General features: G+C 40.7%; 1 protein-coding gene across 2 annotated transcripts in view; it reads right to left on the bottom strand.

Annotated features, from left to right (window-relative positions):
- The window catches only part of LOC134350038 (uncharacterized), a 323,883-nt gene that overhangs the window by 281,033 nt on the left and 20,077 nt on the right, over window positions 1–22,773 (bottom strand). For both annotated transcript variants that reach the window (XM_063054948.1, XM_063054949.1), the window contains exon 2: window positions 1,272–1,625. In XM_063054948.1, coding sequence (XP_062911018.1) covers window positions 1,272–1,625 — 354 coding nt within the window. The remainder of the gene's footprint in view (window positions 1–1,271; window positions 1,626–22,773) is intronic.

The following is a 22,773-nucleotide window of genomic DNA, read 5'->3' on the forward strand; positions in this document are numbered from 1 at the left end:
TCCTTATAACTCTCAAGAGCCCCGTCTGATGTTTTACTTCATAAATGTTAAGTGTACTTCCTTCTTCCTCTTCACCAGATGTTCCACTTCTCTTGTCAACCATGGTTCCTTCACCCTCCCTTCCTTTCCCTGACTCAAGGGGACAAAGCTATCCAGAACTCCATGGAAGTGGTCCCTAAACAACTTCCACATTTCTGTTCAGTGAGTGGTAGAATTAACAATGTTTGAATGAGGAGGGAGAATTAACACAAAAACAGAAGAAAAATGAGTAGGAGTCGGCCATCTGGCCCACCGAACCCGCTCATCCATTCAATAATATCATGGCTGATCTGGCCATGGACTCATCTCCACCTACCTGCTATTTCCCCATAACCCTTAATTCCCACTATGCAAAAATCTATCCAACCCTGTCTTAAATTAATTTGGTTCATCTAAATCCTTCACCAGTCAAGACTTTTAGTCAGGCACCTTTGTACAGTGCTGAGCTGTAATAATAATAATAATAATAATAATAACTTATTCATTGAGCACTCTTCATACAGACAGTGTTTTTCAAAGTGCTTTAAAAAGAGTGAAAGGGCAAACATGAAAATAAAATGAAAAAATAGAAATAAACATGAAAATTAAAGACAAAAAGATACACGTAGCCCAGAGAATGTCACCATGATTCTCTGACACCATCTTGCATCCAAGACCAAGTTGGTGCTGTCTTTCATTGATTCTACAATGGTGATTATTCTGTTGTGGACTTATGGAGTATGCCCGCAAGAAAATGAATCGCAGGGTTGAATATGGTGACATATATGGACTTTGAAAATAAATTTACTTTGTTTGATCTTTGAAAATATGTTAATTGTGAAATAAATAGTGGCAGTTAAAAGTGTAACTGATTCTACATCCCTTATTGTTTTAGGTTTTGAATTCCACAGTTTCGGAGCTTTTGGAAGAGATGGTTGAGATTTAAGAGAGCCTCATCTATGACTCTGGACACTGAACAGCTTCTCCCTTTCTCTCCTGTGATAACACACTCCACATTGACATTTATTTTCAAATATCCAACTGGACACACAGAGCAGACGATCAGTCACCATGTTGGTGCTCCCCACCCATGAGTTAGGGGCCACAGTGCTCTGGATCGTGTCCCAGTGATGGGGCTCCAGTATTACACTGTGTGTTCTTCAGTACAATGTGCCCAGCCACGGGAAGTGAGTGGTGGTGGAATAACTCCCAATGCAGGAACACACTGCTGAATAAATAGAACTTGTACTCACTGGTTACGATGAGTTGGGCGCCGTTCCCGTTGATGTCTCCCCACACTCTGCAGTAATAGACGGCAGAATCATTGTGCACCACGTCTGTGACTGTCAGGGTGAAGCTGCTGTTGGACGTGTCTCTGTAGGACTGGAACCTCTCACTCAAACGGTATTCCTTCTCTGTGCTGCTTCTTGCCCTGAGCATAGAAACCAACTCCATGGTCTTCATGTTCTGCCCAGGTAGTTTCCGATACCAGTGGAGGTCAGTGTCTTCTGGTCTGATATTGCTGATGGTACAGCAAAACCACGCCTTGTGACCCTCAGTGACACGCTGTATGCTCGGGGACTGGATAAGGACAGGTTTGTCTGCACCTGTAAGGGAGAATATCGTCACTTCAACCCCAGCTTGAAGCAGACATCTTCTGTTACATGACCTCTAGTGAAAGTACAAACACTTTATTGCTTCTGATATTAATATTATGTTGCAGCTGTTCCCGAGTTTACAGAGTTCAGGCCAGACCAATGTTGGGTGATAAATATGTGCTTCAGGTAATCACCACCCACTTCGAATTGAACGTGGAACAGTACGGAACTGGACAGGACATCTGGCCTTGATGTTGTGATGACCTTGATGCTTATTTATGTTAAATATCCTCCTCCACTCATATCGTTATATTATCATATCACCATATCATTCATATCGCTCCATTCCCTTTTTTATTCACGTGTCTATCTAAAATCCTCTTAAAGTCAAACAAACTACCTGCTTCACTACTACCCAGTAATCTATTCCAGGCAGATAGAGTAGATTCTGGTTAATTGGGCCATCAGTTAATCAGGGAACTGCTCATTTGGGACATCTGATGAATAACAAAAACGAGTTGAGAAAATAGCCAGGATTCACTTTGTTTATTTGGGACACTATGTCTCTTAATTGGGACAGGAGGCTGTTACTGCACAGTTTCTAACGAGTGTCTGTAGTGTGCACATGTAAGGCTGTTACACAACTCTGCTTTGAGTGAATAGTTTTTAAATACCATCAAAGCACATGCTCTTGTTCAAAAAGCAGTGATTTTGTCATTGATAGTTGATGAAAAATAAGCAGTAAGACAATTCAGAAATGTTTTGCTCATTGCCTATGTACACTACATATAAACTCGCCCCTCACTTGAGCTTTAAACTGTCCCCTGCTCTAAACCTATAATCATGTCTGGTGCTTGACATTTCTATCATGAGGAAGAACAACCCGAGATTGACCAAGCTGTCCTTGTATTTCATTCCCTCTAATCCAGGCAGTATCCCAGTGAACCTCGTCTGCAGTCTTTCCACAGTCTTCGCATCCTCTCTACACCAGGGTAATGGGAACTGTATGCAATACTCCAGGTGGATCCGTCTAAAGATTTATACATCTGCAACATGACTTGGAGTCATGGAGCACAACAGCACCGGAGCCGCCAGCCTATTCAACCTTTCCCTATACTTCAGTCCTCGTGTCCTGGCAACATGCGTGTAAATTTTTTCTGCACCTTTCAGCCTTATTATCTTTCCTGTGGAGAGGTGACCAGAACTGCACACAATATTCAGTCAAAGGATGCAATACTGAGGCTGTATAGGACATTGGTCAAACTGCTCTCACACCTTACTTCAGTGGTTGTTCTGTTTATGGAGAAGATCCTGAGAGGCAGGATTTATGTACGTTTGGAGAGGTATAATATGATTAGGAACAGTCAACATGGCTTTGTCAAGGGCAGGTTGTGCCTTACGAGCCTGATTGAATTTTTTGAGGATGTGACTAAACACATTGATGAAGGAAGAGCAGTAGATGTAGTGCATATGGATTTCAGCAAGGCATTTGATAAGGTAGCCCATGCAAGGCTTATTGAGAAATTAAGGAGGCATGGGATCCAAGGGGACATTGCTTTGTGGATCCAGAACTGGCTTGCCCACAGAAGGCAACGAGCGGTTGTAGATGGGTCATATTCTGCATGGAAGTCGGTGACCAGTGGAGTGCCTCAGGGATCTGTTCTGGGACCTTTACTCTTCGTGATTTTTACAATTGACCTGGATGAGGAAGTGGAGGGATGGGTTAGTAAGTTTGCTGATGACATAAAGGTTGGGGGTGTTATGGATGGTATGGAGGGCTGTCAGAGGTTACAGCGGGACATTGATAGGATGCAAAACTCGGCTGAGAAGTGGCAGATGGAGGTCAACCCAGATAACTGTGAGGTAGTTCATTTTGGTAAGTCAAATTTGATGGCAAAATATAGAATTAATGGTAAGACTCTTGGCAGTGTGGAGGATCAGAGGGAATCTTGGGGTCTGAGTCTATAGGATGCTCAAAGCAGCTGCGCAGGTTGACTCTGTGGTTAAGAAGGCATACGGTGTATAGGCCTTCATCAATCATGAAATTCAATTTAGGAGCCAAAATGTAATGTTGCAGCTACTGTATATAAACACAGAAACATAGAAAATAGGTGCAGGAGTAGGCCATTCGGCCCTTCGAGCCTACACCGCCATTCAGTACGATCATGGCTGATCATCTAACTCAGAACCCCGTACCTGCCTTCTCTCCATATCCCCTGATCACTTTAGCCACAAGGGCCATATCTAACTCCCTCTTAAATATAGCCGATGAACTGGCCTCAACTGTTTCCTGTGGCAGAAAATTCCACAGATTCACCACTCTCTGTGTGAAGAAGTTTTTCCTCATCTCGGTCCTAAAAGGCTTCCCCTTTAACCTAAAACTGTGACCCCTCGTTCTGGACTTCCCCAACATCGGGAACAATCTTCCTGCATCTAGCCTGTCCAATCCCTTTAGGATTTTCTACGTTTCAATCAGATCCCTCCTCAATCTTCTAAATTCCAGGGAGTATAAGCCCAGTCGATCCAGTCTTTCATCATATGAAAGTCCTGCCATCCCAAGAATTAATCTGGTGAACCTTCTTTGTACTCCCTCTATGGTAAGAATGTCTTTCCTCAGATTAGGGGACCAAAACTGCACACAATACTCCAGGTGTGGTCTCACCAAGGCCTTGTACAACTGCAGTAGTACCGCCTTGCTCCTGTACTCGAATCCCCTTGCTACGAATGCCAGCATACCATTCGCCTTTTTCACCGCCTGCTGTACCTGCATGCCCACTTTCAATGACTGGTGTATAATGACACCCAGGTCTTGTTGCACCTCCCCTTTTCCTAATCAACCACCATTCAGATAATAATCTGTTTTCCTGTTTTTGCCACCAAAGTGGATAACCTCACATTTATCCACATTAAATTGCATCTGCCATGAATTTTCCCACTCACCTAACTTATCCAAGTCACCCTGCATCCTCTTAGCATCCTCCTCACAGCTAACACTGCCGCCCAGCTTTGTGTCATCCGCAAACTTGGAGATGCTGCATTTAATTCCCTCATCTAAGTCATTAATATATATTGTAAACAACTGGGGTCCCAGCACTGAGCCTTGCGGTACCCCACTAGTCACTGCCTGCCATTCTGAAAACGTCCCATTTATTCCCACTCTTTGCTTCCTGTCTGCCAACCAATTCTCTATCCACATCAATACTATACCCCCAATACCATGTGCTTTAAGTTTGCACACTGATCTCCTGTGTGGGACCATGTCGAAAACCATTTGAAATAGGACCCTGGTCAGACCCCACTTGGGGTACTGTGCTCAGTCCTGGTCGCCTCACTACAGGAAGGATGTGGAAACCATAGAAAGGGCGAAGGGTGCAGAGGAGATTTTCAAGGATGTTGCCTGGATTGGGGAGAATGCCCTATGAAAACAGATTGATTGAACTCGGCTCTTTCTCCTTGGAGTGACAGAGGATGAGAGGTGACCTGATAGAGGTGTGTAAGATGATGAGAGGCATTGATCGTGTGGATATACAGAGGCTTTATACCAGGGCTGAAATATATAAACATAGAAACATAGAAAATAGGTGCAGGAGTAGGCCATTCGGCCCTTCGAGCCTGCACCGCCATTTATTATGATCATGGCTGATCATCCAACTCAGAACCCCGCCCCAGCCTTCCCTCCATACCCCCTGACCCCTGCAGCCACAAGGGCCATATCTAACTCCCTCTTAAACATAGCCAATGAACTGGCCTCAACTGTTTCCTGTGGCAGAGAATTCCACAGATTCACCACTCTCTGTGCCAAGAAGTTTTTCCTAATCTCGGTCCTAAAAGGCTTCCCCTCTATCCTCAAACTGTGACCCCTCGTTCTGGACTTCCCCAACATCAGGAACAATCTTCCTGCATCTAGCCTGTCCAATCCCTTTAGGATCTTATACATTTCAATCAGATCCCCCCTCAATCTTCTAAATTCCAACGAGTACAAGCCCAGTTCATCCAGTCTTTCTTCATATGAAAGTCCTGCCATCCCAGGAATCAATCTGGTGAACCTTCTTTGTACTCCCTCTATGGCAAAGATGTCTTTCCTCAGATTAGGGGACCAAAACTGCACACAATACTCCAGGTGTGGTCTCACCAAGGCCTTGTACAACTGCAGTAGTACCTCCCTGCTCCTGTACTCGAATCCTCTCGCTAGAAATGCCAGCATACCATTCATCTTTTTCACCGCCTGCTGTACCTGCATGCCCACTTTCAATGACTGGTGTATAATGACACCCAGGTCTCGTTGCACCTCCCCTTTTCCTAATCGGCCACCATTCAGATAATAATCTGTTTTCCTATTTTTGCCACCAAAGTGGATAACTTCACATTTATCCACATTAAATTGCATCTGCCATGAGTTTGCCCACTCACCCAACCTATCCAAGTCACCCTGCATCCTCTTAGCATCCTCCTCACTGCTAACACTGCCACCCAGGCTGCCACAAGAAGGCACAGGTTTAAGGTGTTCGGGAGTAGGTACAGAGAAGATGTCAGCAGTAAGTTTTGAGATCCTATTGGCCGTTGATGGGGTAGCAGCGCTTTTGTAGGTGCTCCTGCTCTTTTTAATTTACTGTTTCCAACTTGTTTTGAAATCTTACTTTTAAATGCAATATTGCTTTATGATGAGTCATGCTAAAGCTACTGAAAAAGAAGAGGACCCTCCTGTAACTTTGGAATCTATTATGGAGACACTTCGGAAGCAAAAAAGTGAACTTTCAGAGGAGTTCCAGCAACTCAGCACTGAATTTAAATGAATGGATTTAAAATTGGATTCTATTAAAAAAACTTTAATTGAATACGATAAACGGATAAAAGAGAATGAAGACAATTTGACGATGTTCAATGCGAAGATTGACGACAGGAAGAGATCTGTGAAACATTAAGACAGAAGATTATCGACTTAGAAAATAGAAACAGAAGAAATAATTTACGTATTCTGGGTTTTAAAGAGCGATTGGAAGGTAATCAGCCTTCAGAATTTTTTGCAAACCTTTTGACTAATTTTTTTCTGAATATTTTAAAATCTCCACCTAAAATAGTCCAAGCTCACAGATCGCCTGTACCAAGACTTCCTCCAGGAGGACGACCACGTTCAGTAATAATTTCTCTCCACAACTTTCAAACAAAGGAACTTTTAATTCATGAATATCTTCGGAAAGTTATGATTGATTATCAAGACCAGAATTTCAGAATTGTGGAAGATTTTTTACCTGAGGCATTGAATGAACGCTTCAGGTTTTAAAAAGTAATGTTGGAGCTCTATAATAAAGGTTTTAAACCCTCTCTTCGGTACCCAGCTCGTCTTAAAATCATGTTGAAAAATGGCTCTCAGAAATGGTTTCGTTCGACTCAAGAGGTGCAGGATTTCTTGAGTGCCGAATCAATTTCAGAAGTTTAACTGTTCATTAACTCTTTACACAAATTTATGTTGCGTCTGCCTGATGGATCCTTTTTTTTAGAATCCGCAGTATAACTGTTCATTACTTTCTTTTATGAACAATTGCTTTTTTCTCTTTTGATATACTTTCGTGTTGAATTTTTTTTGTACTTCTATTTTCCTGTTTAGAAAATTAAGGATTTAATAGTAGTAAGTTTTCTTTGAGTTAATACTTTCTAAGTTAATATGTTTTGAACTTTCATATTTCTTTCTAAAATTTTTATACTACGATTTTTTATGAGGATTTTCTAATATGTTTAATTTTGCTCTATTTTTGTTGTGTCTTGTTGGAATGTAGTTCTGCCTTGAAATTTGTTTTTGGAGCTCAGGTAGTAGATTGTTTTGGGAGGGAAATGGTAGCTTTAGCTGTTGACTGCCCTTTAGTCGACTTTCTCCCTTTGGGCAGAGGGTGTGGGGGACATTTTCTTTTTTTCTATCAGCTATTTGGTTCTCTTATCTTCATTTGTTGCTTGGTTACTTTATCTTAAAGCTCATTGTTTGGATCTAATATATATCCCAGCAGTTTTTATTCAAACATCTCCTTTAAGCAATATTTAATATGGACCATATTTTTAATTTACTTAGTTTTAATGTGAAAGCATTAAACCATCCTGTGAAACGTAATAAGATATTCAGTAATGGTAAGAAATTGAATGCCTCAATTATTTTTTACAAGAAACTCATGTTTGTAAATGTGATAATTTACGTATTTTCAGCCATTGGAAGGATTTATCTTTCCATTCCTCCTTTCAGGCTAAGGCAAGAGGAGTTTCTATTCTTATAGATAATTCAGTTTCTTTCATTCAGCATAATGTAGTGTCTGATACAAATGGACACTTTATTATTGTGTCAGGGAAATTAGATAATAAATTAATGGTTTTTACTAATTTTTATGCCCCGAATATAGATAATTCAGGCTTTTTTGAACTTTTTTTTCGCTTTTACCAGATTTAAGTTTATATTCTTTGGTTTTAGGAGGAGACTTTAACTGTTGTCTAGATCCTGTTTTAGATCGTTCTTCTTCTAAATGATTGACTTGTTGTAGATCTGCCTCCTTTATCCAATCTTTTCTAATGAAATGCAATATTGTTGATGTTTGGCATTTTTTCATCCAACAGGTAAAGAGTACTCATTTTTTTCTCATGTTCATCATATGTATTCCAGGATTGATTATATTTTTGTTAAGAGCCAATTGATTCCATTGCTTTGATCCTGTGAATATAAAAGAAATTGCTGCTTCAGATCATGCTCCTGTACTTTTATCTTTAAATCTTCCGGGTGTCTCCCAAATAAACAGGTTCTGGCATTTTAATCCAATGTTGTTATCAGATAAAGATTTTTTAAAAGTTTTGGAGAGATAAATTTTTTTTTTTGATGAGAATATGCTGGACGAGAATTCTAGTCTTATTTTATGGGATGCTTTTAAGGCTTATATTAGAGGTCAAATTATTTCTTTTACCACAAGTGTTAACATAAAAGCTAATAAGGAGAGAATTGAATTAGCCAATCAGTTCAAACAATTAGACCAAAAATATGCTTTGGGTCCAGATCCTGTTTTATATAAAAGACGTGTTGAAATTAAAACTAAATATGATCTGCTCTTAACTTATCCAATTGAAATACAACTTTTAAAAGATAAAAGCCAGTTTTATGTTCATGGAGATAAAATGGGTAAAGTATTAGCTAAACAATTAAAGACCGTTACATTTAAAAGTCAATTTAAAGAAATTTGTAAAGCTAATGGTGATAAAACATCTGATCACTTAGAAATAAATGATGCTTTTAGAGAATTCTACTCTATAGTTCTGATCCTCCTAAAGATAATACTCTAATGTGTATTTTTAGATCAATTAAACATTCCTACATTTTCTGACGATATTCGAAAATTGTTGGATCAACCTATTTCTTATGTGGAAATTGCCGAGGTTGTTCACTCTTTGCACTCAGGGAAGGCTCCAGGTCCGGATGGATTTTCTGGAGAGTTTTATAAGGTTCTTTTCCTCTTTGTTTACCTTTCAGTCCTTTCAGACTCTTTTAAATTAAGAAAGTTGCCACAATCTTTTTATGAAGCCTCTATTTCGCTTATGCTTAAAAAAGATTAAGGACCCAATTGAATACTCTTCTTATAGACCTATTACCTTACTTAATGTTGATACTAAAATTTTATCTAAACTTCTGGCTCGTAGGATTGAAAATATTTTGCCATCTATTATCTCTGATGATCAGACTGGATTTATCAAAAATCGATACTCCCACTTTAATATTTGTCATTTATTGAATGCTATTTCCTACCCTTTTAAAGAGATTTTGGAATGTGTAATAGCTTTAGATGCTGAGAAAGCCTTTGATCAGGTTGAATGGAATTACTTATTTAAAACTTTTGAAAAATTTAACTTTGGGCCCAATTTTATTCAATGGATTAAATTACTTTATTTATCTCCCTCCACTCAGGTTCTTACTAACTCTCAGTACTGTAAACCATTTTCACTTTATCCTGGAACTAGACAAGGTTGTCCTTTGAGTCTTTTACTTTTTGATTTGGTCTAGAACCTTCAGCTATTGCTTTCCGGGAATCTAATGATATCACTGGTATTTTAAGGAGAGGTATTACCCACAAAGTTTCACTTTATGCTGATGACCTTTTGCTCTACATTTCTATTGTGGAGTCTTCTTTACCTTCTCTACTTTCTTTACGCTCCTGCTTTAGTCAGTTTTCAGGATATAAACTTAACCTTCATAAGAGTGAACTTTTTCCTTTGAATAATTTGTTATTAGTTAATACTAACCTTCCTTTTAAAATTGTAAGAAATCAATTTACTTATTTGGGCGTAACTATTACTAGGAATTATAAATTCCTTTTTAAAGAATTTTATTTACACTTCTGAATTATGTTAAGAAGGCACTTTCAAATCGGTCAATCCTCTCTTTATCGTTGCTTGGCCGAATAAATTCTATTAAAATTAATATTTTGCCTAAATTTTTATACTTATTTCAGGCCATACCCATTTTTATTCCTAAATCCTTTTTTGATTCTTTGGATTCTATTATATCTTCTTTTACATGGAAAAATAAAATTTCTCAATTGAATAAATTTCATCTTCAAAAAACTAAAAAGAATGGAGGTTTAGCCTTACCAAATTTTAGGTTTTATTACTGGGCAGTCAATACCCGGAATCTTACGTTTTGGTTATATTATATTAATCGAGAGGACTGTCCGGTCTGGGTTTCTTTAGAAGCTAACTCTGTTAATAAATTTTCCATCATTTCTCTTCTCGGATCCTCAATTCCTTTATCTTTAAGTAATTTAACAGATAATTTTGTAGTTAAACACACTTTGAGGATTTGGGAACAATTTAGAAATTATTTTGGTTTATTGAGTTTTTTAAACTACTTTTTTAAACCTTCTATGTCTAATGTAGTTTTTAAAGAGTGGAATAGATTGGGTATTAAATGTTTTCATGATTTGTTTGTGGGAGAAACCCTCTCTTCATTTGAACAACTGTCAGTTAAGTATAGCCTACCGAGAATTCACTTTTATCGATATTTACAAATTAGAGACTGTTTGCATTCTCAAGTGTGACAAGGTCCTGAATTACCCCTATAAACTGTGCTTCTGAAAAGAGAGAGAAACATTTGTTGTTTAACACAGACATCTTGTTGAAAAGAGAGAGAGAGGCGAAGACTGCTCACTGTTTATACTTTCTACAATGACACTGGCAGCTTCCAAGTTCTTACAGAGAGAGAAAGAAGAAGAGAGAGAGGCTAAGACTGCTCATAGTTTGTTTATACTTTCTGCAAGGCCACTGGTGGCTTTCAAGTTCTTACAGAGAGAAGAACAAGGAGCTGCTTGATGGACAGCTAGTATTCAGCGCGGTGAGAAAAATAGGTCTGTTGCCTCCCTGGTGCAAAGGTCCGCGATATCTCAGATAGAGTTCTCAGTATTCTCAAGATGGAGGGTGAGCATCCGGGTGTCGTGGTCCATGTACGGACCAATGACATGGGTAGGAAGAGTGAGGAGGTCCTGAAAGGTGAGTTCAGGGAGTTAGATGCCAAGTTAAAGGACAGGACCTCCAGGATAGCAATCTCAGGATTGCTACCAGTGCCACGTGCAGGTGGGTTTAGAAATAGTAAGATAGCGCAGATCAACACGTGGCTGAAGACATGGTGCAGGAGGGAGGGCTTCAGATTTATAGATAATTGGGCAGTTTTCCAGGGAAGGTGGGACCTGTTCCGGCGGGACGGTCTACATCTGAACTGGAGGGGGACAAATATTCTTGCAGGTAGGTTTGCTAGAGAGGCTTCAGTGAATTTAAACTAGATACAAGGGGGGATGGGAACCAGAGTGTAGGAACAGATGTAGGGGAGACGGAAGAAAAAGAAGATAATAAAGTTGTTTGTATTGTTAGTGATAAACAGAGAGTAAGAGGTGGAAAATTTCTTAAATGCATTTATTTTAATGCTAGGAGCATTATAAGAAAGGTGGATGAGCTCAGAGCATAGATTGATACCTGGAAGTATGATGTGGTAGCTATTAGTGAAACATTGTTGCAGGAGGGATGTGATTGGCAGCTAAATATTCCTGGATTTCATTGCTTCAGGTGCCATAGAATCGGAGGGACAAGAGGGGGAGGTGTTGCATTGCTTGTCAGAGTAAATATTACAGTGGTACTCTGGCAGGATTGATTAGAGGGCTCGTCTAGGGAGGGTATTTGGGTGGAATTGAGGAATGGGAAAGGTGTAGTAACATTTTAGGGGTGTATTATAGACCACCTAATGGGGAGTGACAATTGGAGCAGCAAATTTGTAAGGAGACAGCAGATATTTGTAGTAAGCACAAGGAGTGATTGTGGGAGATTTTAATTTTCCACACATAGACTGGGAAGCCCATATTGTAAAAGGGCTGGATAGTTTGGAGTTTGTAAAATGTGTGCAGGATAGTTTTTTGCGGCAATAAATAGAGGTACCAACTAGAGAAGGGGCAGTGTTGAATCTCTTGTTAGGGAATGAGATAGGTCAGGTGATGGAGGTATGTGTTGTGGAACACCTCGGGTCCAGTGATCACAATGCCATTAGTTTCAATGTAATTATGGAGAAGATTAGGTCTGGACCAAGGGTTGAGATTTTTGATTGGAGAAAGGCTAACTTTGAGGAGATGCGAAAGGATTTAGAAGGAGTGGATTGGGACAATTTGTTTTATGGGAAGGATGTAATAGAGAAATAGTGGTCATTTGAAGGTGAAATTTTGAGGGTGCAGAATCTTCATGTTCCTGTTAGGTTGAAAAGATAGGTTAAAAGTTTGAGAGAGCCATGGTTTTCAAAGGATATTGGAAACTTGGTTCGGAAAAAGAGAGATAACTACAATAAATATAGGCAACATGGAGTAAATGAGGTGCTCGAGGAATATAAAGAATGTAAAAAGAATCTTAAAGAAATTAGAGAAGTTAAAAGAAGATGCGAGGTTGCTTCGGCAAGTAAGACGAAAATAAATCCAAAGGGTTTCTACAGTTATAGTAATAGCAAAAGGATAGTGAGGGATAAAACTGGTCCCTTTGAGAATCAGAGTGGACGGCTATGCGCGGAGCCAAAAGAGATGGGGGAGATTTTGAACAATTTCTTTTCTTCGGTATTCATTAAGGAGAAGGATATTGAATTGTGTAAGGTAAGGGAAGCAGGTAGGGAAGTTATGGAAACTATGATGATTAAAAAGAGGATGTACTGGTACTTTTAAGTAATATAAAAGTGGATAAGTCTCCAGGTCCTGACAGGAAATTCCCTAGGACCTTGAGGGAAGTTAATGTGGAAATAGCAGGGCTCTGACAGAAATATTTCAAATGTCATTAGAAACAGGGATGGTGCCAGAGGTTTGGCATATTGTTCATGTTGTTCCATTGTTTAAAAAGGGTTCTAAGAGTAAACCTAGCAATTATCAGCCTGTGAGTTTGACGTTAGTGGTGGGTAAATTGATGGAAGTATTCTTAGGGATGGTATATATAATTATCTGGATAGACGGGGTCTGATTAGGAACAGTCAACATGAATTTGTGCATGGAAGGTCATGTTTGACAAATCTTACTAAATTTTTTGAAGAGGTTACAAGGAAAGCTGACGAGGGTAAAGTGGTGGGTGTTGTCTATATGGACTTCAGTAAGGCCTTTGACAAGGTTCCACATGGAAGGTTAGTTAGGAAAATTCAATCGTTATGTATTAATATTGAAGTAGTAAAATGGATTCAGCAGTGGCTAGATGGTAGACGCCAGAGAGTAGTGGTGGTTAACTGTTTGTCAGATTGGAGGCCGGTGACTATTGATGTCCCTCAAGGATCTGTCCTGGGTTCAGTGTTGTTTGTCATATACATTACTGATCTGGATGATAGGTGGGGTGGTAAATTGGATTAGAAAGTATGCAGATGATACTAAGATAGGTGGTATTGGATAATGAAGTAGGTTTTCAAAACTTGCAGAGAGATTTAGGCCAGTTAGAAGAGTGGGCTGAAAGAAGGCAGATGGAGTTTAATGCTGATAAATGTGAGGTGCTTTATTTTGGTAGGACTAATCAAAATGGGACATACATGGTAAATGGTAGGGCATTGAAGAATGCAGTAGAAAAGAGGGATCTAGGAATAATAGAAACATAGAAACATAGAAAATAGGTGCAGGAGTAGGCCATTCGGCCCTTCGAGCCTGCACCGCCATTTATTATGATCATGGCTGATCATCCAACTCAGAACCCAGCCTTCCCTCCATACCCCGTGACCCCTGTAGCCACAAGGGCCATATCTAACTTCCTTTTAAACATAGCTAATGAACTGGCCTCAACAGTTTGCTGTGGCAGAGAATTCCACAGATTCACCACTCTCTGTGTGAAGAAGTTTTTCCTAACCTCGGTCCTAAAAGGCTTCCCCTCTATCCTCAAACTGTGACCCCTCGTTCTAGACCTCCCCAACATCGGGAACAATCTTCCCGCATCTAGCCTGTCCAATCCCTTTAGGATCTTATACGTTTCAATCAGATCCCCCCTCAATCTTCTAAATTCCAACGAGTACAAGCCCAGTTCATCCAGTCTTTCTTCATATGAAAGACCTGCCATCCCAGGAATCAATCTGGTGAACCTTCTTTGTACTCCCTCTATGGCAAGGATGTCTTTCCTCAGATTAGGGGACCAAAACTGCAAATGGTGCATAGTTCCCTGAAGGTGGAATCTCATGTGGATAGGATGGTGAAGAAAGCTTTTGGTACGCTCACCATTACAAATCAGAGCATTGAGTATAGGAGTTGGGATGTAATGTTAGAATTGTACAAGGCATTGGTAAGGCCAAATTTGGAGTATTGTGTACAGTTCTGGTCACCGAATTATAGGAAAGATGTCAACACAAAATAGAGAGTGTACAGAGAAGATTTACTAGAATGTTACCTGGGATTCAGAGCTAAGTTACAGAGAAAGTTTGAACAAGTTGGGTCTTTATTCTTTGGAGTGTAGAAGGTTGAGGAGGGACTTGATAGAGGTATTTAAAATTATGAGGGGGATAGATAGAGTTGATGTAGATAAGTTTTTTTCCATTGAGAGTAAGGGAGAATCAAACAAGAAGACATGAGTTGAGAGTTAGGGGGCAAAAGTTTAGGGGTAACATGAGGGGGAACTTCTTTACTCAGAGAGTGGTAGCTGTGTGGAATGAGCTTCCAGCGGAAGTGGTAGAGGCAGGTTCGATATTGTCATTTAAAGTAAAATTGGATAGCTATATGGGCAGGAAAGGGATGGAGGGTTATGGGGTGAGTGCAGGTCGGTGGGACAAGGTGAGAGTAAGCGTTCGGCAAGGACTAGAAGGGCCGAGATGGCCTGTTTCCATGCTGTAATTGTTATATGGTTATAAGGTCAGATGATAGATCTACAGACACATAGTTTTGGACACTGCATGAGCTTTGTTGTGCCCACAGGAAAGGTGTGTTTTGGTGGATTGATCACGCGGATCGATCAGTGGTTCTTGTAGTATGAAAAGGGTGTGACTGGTGGGGAGTTGTTCATGTGCCCGACCCTCGCCTGGGTTGATAATTCCACCACAGAAGAACGGTCCCCTTTGTTGTTGTCCCAGTCGGTGACTTCTATAGGATTTCAGAGGACAACGGGAAGATCAATGGCATCAGCTCACCTGAAGACTCAAATCTCTCCCTCTCTCTCTCTCCATCACTACTCAAGTCAATACCATGAACTAAACTGAACTGTACTCATCTTCATAAGACTATTTGTTTACCCCTAGACTTGAAGAAGCTAGGTTTTCATATATTTTCACACACACACAGTCATATATATATATATATATATACACACACACACATATATATATATATATAAAATCATTGCTAACCTGTTTGATATATATGCATTTATATTACTGTATTGCGTAGTTACTAATAAATACCATTAGTTAATAGCAATACTGCACTCTAAAGTGCTTTCCATTTCTGCTGGTTCTTTAACCCGTCACGGGGTACGTCACACGAGTACATACATTTCCTAAAAGTCCAGATAAAAATTTATTTGATGTGATTTTTAATTTTAAACCTTTCCATAGGGCATCTATATCTAATATTTATGGTATGTTGTTGGGAATGAGAAATATTCCTTTAGATAAAATTAAAAATCTTTGGGAACAAGTTTTACAGATTTCAATTTCTGAGGACACTTGGAATGAAATTTTTAAATTGGATAATTCCTCATCGTTATGTGCCCGTCATTCCCTTCTACAAGTTAAAGTGGTTCATAGGTTCTAAAGATAAACTGTCTCATTATTATTCGGATATATCTCCCTATTGTGATAGATGTAATAATGGAGGAGCTTCACTAATCCATATGTTTTGGACTTGTCCGAGTCTTGAAAAATATTGGAATCACATTGTAACCCATCAAATATATGAGGCCCTTGTAGAGCTATTTGCTTTATTGTTAGCTACTGGTGAATTTCCATAAGACTGGAGAGTGGCTGGTGTTGTTCCAATGTTCAAGAAGGCTGGTAAGGTAGGCCAGGGAACTGCAGGCCGGTGAGCCTGCATTCTGTGATAGGGAAGTTACTGGAGGGAATTCTGAGGGTCAACACACTCAGTGGTGGAGGAACTCAACAGATCAGGGGACATCCACAGAGAGGATTAAACAGTCAACATTTCAGGATGAGACCCTTCAGCGAGACTGGGAAAGAAGGGGGAAGAAGTCAGAATAGGAAGGTGGAAGGGGAAGGAATACAAGCTGACAGGTGATACGTGAGACCAGGTGAGAGGGAATTTGGGGGTGATATGAGAATCTGGGAGGTGACGGGAGGAAGATCTAGAGATCCGAGGAAGAAGGGCTCTGATTGAAAAGGAGTGTAAGGCACACCATCACTTGGACAGTTGAGGCCGGATCAGGAAATGGATCATCTATGAGAAGACTTGATGGGCTGAGTGGCCTAATTCTGCTACAATGTTTCACGGTCTTATGGTCTGATCAGAAATAGTCAGCATAGTTTTTGTGCATGTGTGGTCATGCTTTTGGTGTTTCCCAAAGAAGTAACTAAAGGGCTAGATGAAGGTAGGGCAGTATATGTTGTCCGTATGGATTTTAGTAAGAACTTTGACAAACTCCTGCAAATTAGGATGGCCTGCAAGGTAGGGTTGCATGGGATTCAGGGGGAGCTAGAGAGGTGGATCCAGAATTGGTGCAATGATAGGAAGCAGAGGGTGATAGTTGCAGGTCGATTCTCCGACTGAATTCTGATTAACAAAGTTACTGATGATACTAAATTAAGGGAATTTGTTGATGGTGAAGCAGATTACAAGTTACTGGTAGAGAGTTTAGTACTGATCAAACACAAAGAACTCAAAACTAGTCATTGCCTACAATTCATAAATTTAAAGGGAGCCGTTCCTTACAACGTCTCCACCAACGTAAGGTTACAATTCAAATTTATACAGTAAATCTAATCACACTTGGCCAGCCGGTCTCCAGACTCTGTTTCTGTAATATACACAACATTAGCACCTATACAATCGGTTCCTCATTGATTGCAAGGGGATCTGGATCATCAGCGATGGGATGAGGAATGGTGATAAACCCGATGTTTTTAAAGCACTGGGCTGAATCAGAAAGGTTGTGTACAGGCCGAATCAAGATGTTGTGGTCCAAGTACTGGAGCATACAGAAATGACTGAAACTGATGTTTGGATGATGATTTCGGTGCTCACCACATTGAAAGGGTCAGGCTGTCGGTGCCCGAGGTGAGGGTTGGGCAGGTTCAGTTCGTTGCCCTGCTCTGTGCTGTACCAAGGGTCCATGAACAAACTCTCTCTGTGGACCATCAGCACACTGTTTGTTTGCATTTATTGTTTGCATGATATCTTTTGTTTTCTCTGCACACTGGGTGTTTGACGGTCTTTTTTTAAATTGTTTCTTTTGGGTTTCTTTGTTTCGTGGTTGCCTGTTAGGAGACGAATCTCAAGGTTGTATAATGTATACATACTTTGATAATAAATGTACTTGAATTTAAACCTATGATTTCAGCTTAGATAAGAGTGAAGTGATGTAATTTGGGAAGCGAGAGGATTGTACTATGAATGGTAGAGCACCAGCTAGAGTAATGGAACAGAGGGATCTCGGAGTACAAGTGTATAGTTTGTTGAAAGTGGCGTCACAGGTAGACAGCTTGGTGAAGAAAGCATTTAACCGTCAGCCAGGACATTGAGAGTAAGATTTGACAGAGTATGGTCCATTTGTGTAAATTATTGGTGAGACTTGGAGTACTGTGTACAGTTTTGGTCACTCTGTTAGCAGAATGACATTGTCAAGCTGGAAACAGTGCTGAAGAGATTTATGGAGATGCTGCCTGGATGAGAGGGCCTGAGTTATAGGGAGAGATTGGTCACACTTGATCTTTATTCCCCGGAAAACTGGAGAACGAGAGGTGACCTCAGAGCAGTTAGTAAAATCAGGAGGAGTATGGATAATGTGGACAGTCACAGTCCTTTCCCCAGAGTTGGAAAGTCCAAACCTTGAAGAGACAGGTACAAGATAAGAGGCATTAAAAGAGACCTGAGGGGTAACTTCTTTACAGTGGGGGTACTTAGTATCTGGAATGAGATGTCAGAGGAAGAGGTCAAGCTGGATCCAATTGCAACCTCTGAGTCATTTCAATAGGTGCTTGGAGGTTTATGTTCCAAACACAGGTAACTAGGACCAGCAGGGAGGATGCTGTAGTCAGCAATGTCCAGTCAGGCTGAAGGGCCTTTGTTTGTGCTGTAATACTCTGTGACTAACACCACAGACCCTAGTGAAAGAAACCTTGCTTTTCAAGAGGTATTGAGGCCCTGGTTCAGAGAAAAAGGGTGTATAGCAGGCATAAGAAAATGAGGTGTTTATGGAGTATAAGGAATGCAAGAGAACACTTAAGAAAGAAATCAGGAAGGCTAAACGAAAGTGTGAAGTTGCAGACAAGGTGAAGGAGAATCGTAAAGGATTCTACAGGTATACATAGAACATAGAACATAGAATAGTACAGCACAGTACAGGCCCTTTGGCCCACAATGTTGTGCCGACCCTCAAACACTGCCTCCCATATAAGCCCCCACCTTAAATTCCTCCATATACCTGTCTGGTAGTCTCTTAAACTTCACGAGTGTATCTGCCTCCACCACTGACTCAGGCAGTGCATTCCATGCACCAACCACTCTCTGAGTAAAAAACCTTCCCCTAATATCCCCCTTGAACTTCCCACCCCTTACCTTAAAGCCATGTCCTCTTGTATTCAGCAGTGGTGCCCTGGGGAAGAGGTGCTGGCTATCCACTCTTATCTATTCCGCTTATTATCTTGTACACCTCTATCATGTCTCCTCTCATCCTCCTTCTCTCCAAAGAGTAAAGCCCTAGCTCCCTTAATCTCTGATCATAATGCATACTCTCTTCCACATCCTTCCTATAGTGAGGCGACCAGAACTGGACACAGTACTCCAAGTGTGGCCTAACCAGAGTTATTACATCGCAACTCTTAAACTCTATCCCTCGACTTATGAAAGCTAATACCCCATAAGCTTTCTTAACTACCCTATCCACCTGTGAGGCAACTTTCAGGGATCTGTGGATATGTACTGCCAGATCCCTCTGTTCCTCCACACTACCAAGTATCCTGCCATTTACTTTGTACTCTGTCTTGGAGTTTGTCCTTCCAAAGTGTACCACCTCACAGTTCTCTGGGTTGAACTCCATCTGCCACTTCTCAGCCCACTTCTGCATCCTATCAATGTCTCTCTGCAATCTTTGACAATCCTCTACACTATCCACAACACCACCAACCTTTGTGTCGTCTGCAAACTTGCCAACCCACCCTTCTACCCCCACATCCAGGTCGTTAATGAAAATCACGAAAAGTATTGGTCCCAGAACAGAAGTCCCAGTATGTTAAGAGAAAAATGGATTCCAAGTGACAAAATTGGTCCTTTGGAAGTCCAGAATGTTAATCCATATGGGAGATCTTAAATGCATTTTTGGCATTTGTAGTTACTTGGGAGACAGACACAGAGAAGTGAAGCAAAGCAGCATCAACTTCATGGAACCCAGAGGAGGAGGTGCTTGCTACCCTTAAGAAAATGAGGGTGGATAAATCCCCAGGGCCTGATGAGCAGTTTCCTTGGACCCTACGGGAGGCAACTGCAGAAATTGCAGGGGCCCGAGTAGAGATATTTAAAACATCCTTAGTGACAGAAGAGCTACTGGAGGATTGGAGGACAGCAAATGTTGTTCTGCTGGTTAAAAAAGGCTCTAAACAGAAGCAGGAAATTATTGGCTGGTGAATCTGACGTCAGTGAGGGAAAGTTATTGGAAGGTATTCTCAGGGACCGGATATACAGTGCCTATAAAAATTATTTGCCCCCTGCCCTGCCTTGGAACTTTTCATGTTTTAAACATTAAATCACAGAGGATTTAATTTGGCTCCTTTGACGCTGATCAACAGAAGGCTTTTTTAATGTCGAAATGTGAACAAATTTCTGCAAATTGGTCTAAACTTATTACAGTTATAAAACACAAAAGAAATGATTACATAATTACTCATCCTTTCAAGCTAGTATTTAGAAAATTGTGAGTGGACATCTCCTTTCCTTAACCTTCAGGGTGTTCTGCACAAGGACATCCAAGTCCCTCTGCATCTTAGATTGTAATATCTTAGGTTTTTAAAAGAACATTTCCATTTCGCCACCAGAATCACTAACACTACCTCTTTCTGAACCCTGGGGTGCAGCTCATCTGGCCCGGGTGACTTATGTACCTTCATGTCTTTCAGCTTTTTGAGGACCTTCTCTCTTGTAACAGTAGCCGAATCCACTTCTCTTCCCTCACACCCTTCAACATCTGGCACGCTGCTAGCATCTTCCACAGTGCAGACTGAGGCAAAATACCCATTTAGTGTGTGTTGTTCTGCATTTCCATTACCTGCAGAATCTCTTGTGTTTATGATTGCAGACCACTTTTCAACATAATTGTATAAGGGCTAAGAGAGTTGTAAAAGAGCGCCTGAAGGCTTTGTGTGTCAATGCAAGGAGCATTCGTAACAAGGTGGATGAATTGAAAGTGCGGATTGTTATTAATGATTATGATATAGTTGGGTTCACAGAGACATGGCTCCAGGGTGACCAAGGATGGGAGCTCAACGTTCAGGGATATTCAATATTCAGGAGGGATAGACATGAAAGAAAAGGAGGTGGGGTGGCGTTGCTGGTTAAAGATGAGATTAACGCAATAGAAAGGAAGGACATAAGCCGGGAAGATGTGGAATCGATATGGGTAGAGCTGCGTAACACTAAGGGGCAGAAAACGCTGGTAGGAGTTGTGTACAGGCCACCTAACAGTAGTAGTAAGGTTGGGGATGGTATTAAACAGGAAATTAGAAATGTGTGCAATAAAGGAACAGCAGTTATAATGGGTGACTTCAATCTACATGTAGATTGGGTGAACCAAATTGGTAAAGGTGCTGAGGAAGAGGATTTCTTGGAATGTATGCGGGATGGTTTTTTGAACCAACATGTCGAGGAACCAACTAGAGAGCAGGCTATTCGAGACTGGGTTTTGAGCAATGAGGAAGGGTTAATTAGCAATCTTGTCATGAGAGGCCCCTTGGGTAAGAGTGACCATAATATGGTGGAATTCTTCATTAAGATTCAGAGTGACATAGTTAATTCAGAAACAAAGGTTCTGAACTTAAGGAGGGGTAACTTTCAAGGTATGAGACATGAATTAGCTAAGATAGACTGGCAAATGACACTTAAAGGATTGACGGTGGATATGCAATGGCAAGCATTTAAAGATTGCATGGATGAACTACAACAATTGTTCATCCCAGTTTGGCAAAAGAACAAATCAAGGAAGGTAGTGCACCTGTGGCTGACAAGAGAAATTAGGGATAGTATCAATTCCAAAGAAGAAGCATACAAATTAGCCAGAAAAAGTGGCTCACCTGAGGACTGGGAGAAATTCAGAGTTCAGCCGAGGAGGACAAAGGGCTTAATTAGGAAGGGGAAAAAAAGATTATGAGAGAAAACTGGCAGGGAACATAAAAACTGACTGTGAAAGCTTTCATAGGTATGTAAAAAGGAAAAGACTGGTAAAGACAAATGTAGGTCCCCTACAGACAGAAACAGGTGAATTGATTATGGGGAGAAAGGACATGGCAGATCAATTGAATAACTACTTTGGTTCTGTCTTCACGAAGGAGGACATAAATAATCTTCCAGAAATAGTAGGGGACAGAGGGTCCAATGAGATGGAGGAACTGAGCAAAATACATGTTAGTAGGGAAGTGGTGTTAGGTAAATTGAAGGGATTAAAGGCAGATAAATCCTCAGGGCCAGATGGTCTGCATCCCAGAGTGCTTAAGGAAGTAGCCCAAGAAATAGTGGATGCATTAGTGATAATTTTTCAAAACTCGTCAGATTCTGGACTAGTTCCTGAGGATTGGAGGGTGGCTAATGTAACCCCACTTTTTAAAAAAGGAGGGAGAGAGAAACCGGGGAATTATAGACCGGTTAGCCTAACGTCGGTGGTGGGGAAACTGCTGGAGTCAGTTATCAAAGATGTGATAACAGCACATTTGGAAAGCGGTGAAATCATCGGTCAAAGTCAGCATGGATTTGTGAAAGGAAAATCATGTCTGACGAATCTCATAGAATTTTTTGAGGATGTAACTAGTAGAGTGGATAGGGGAGAACCAGTGGATGTGGTATATTTGGATTTTCAAAAGGCTTTTGACAAGGTCCCACACAGGAGATTAGTGTGCAAACTTAAAGCACACGGTATTGGGGGTAAGGTATTGATGTGGATAGAGAATTGGTTGGCAGACAGGAAGCAAAGAGTGGGAATAAATGGGACCTTTTCAGAATGGCAGGCAGTGACTCGTGGGGTACCGCAAGGCTCAGTGCTGGGACCCCAGATGTTTACAATATATATTAATGACTTGGATGAGGGAATTAAATGCAGCATCTCCAAGTTTGCGGATGACACGAAGCTGGGCGGCAGTGTTAGCTGTGAGGAGGATGCTAAGAGGATGCAGGGTGACTTGGATAGGTTGGGTAAGTGGGCAAATTCATGGCAGATGCAATTTAATGTGGATAAATGTGAGGTTATTCACTTTGGTGGCAAAAATAGGAAAACAGATTATTATCTGAATGGTGGCCGA

Source organism: Mobula hypostoma, chromosome 8 (genome assembly GCF_963921235.1).
Source record: "Mobula hypostoma chromosome 8, sMobHyp1.1, whole genome shotgun sequence".
Lineage (NCBI taxonomy): Eukaryota > Metazoa > Chordata > Chondrichthyes > Myliobatiformes > Myliobatidae > Mobula > Mobula hypostoma.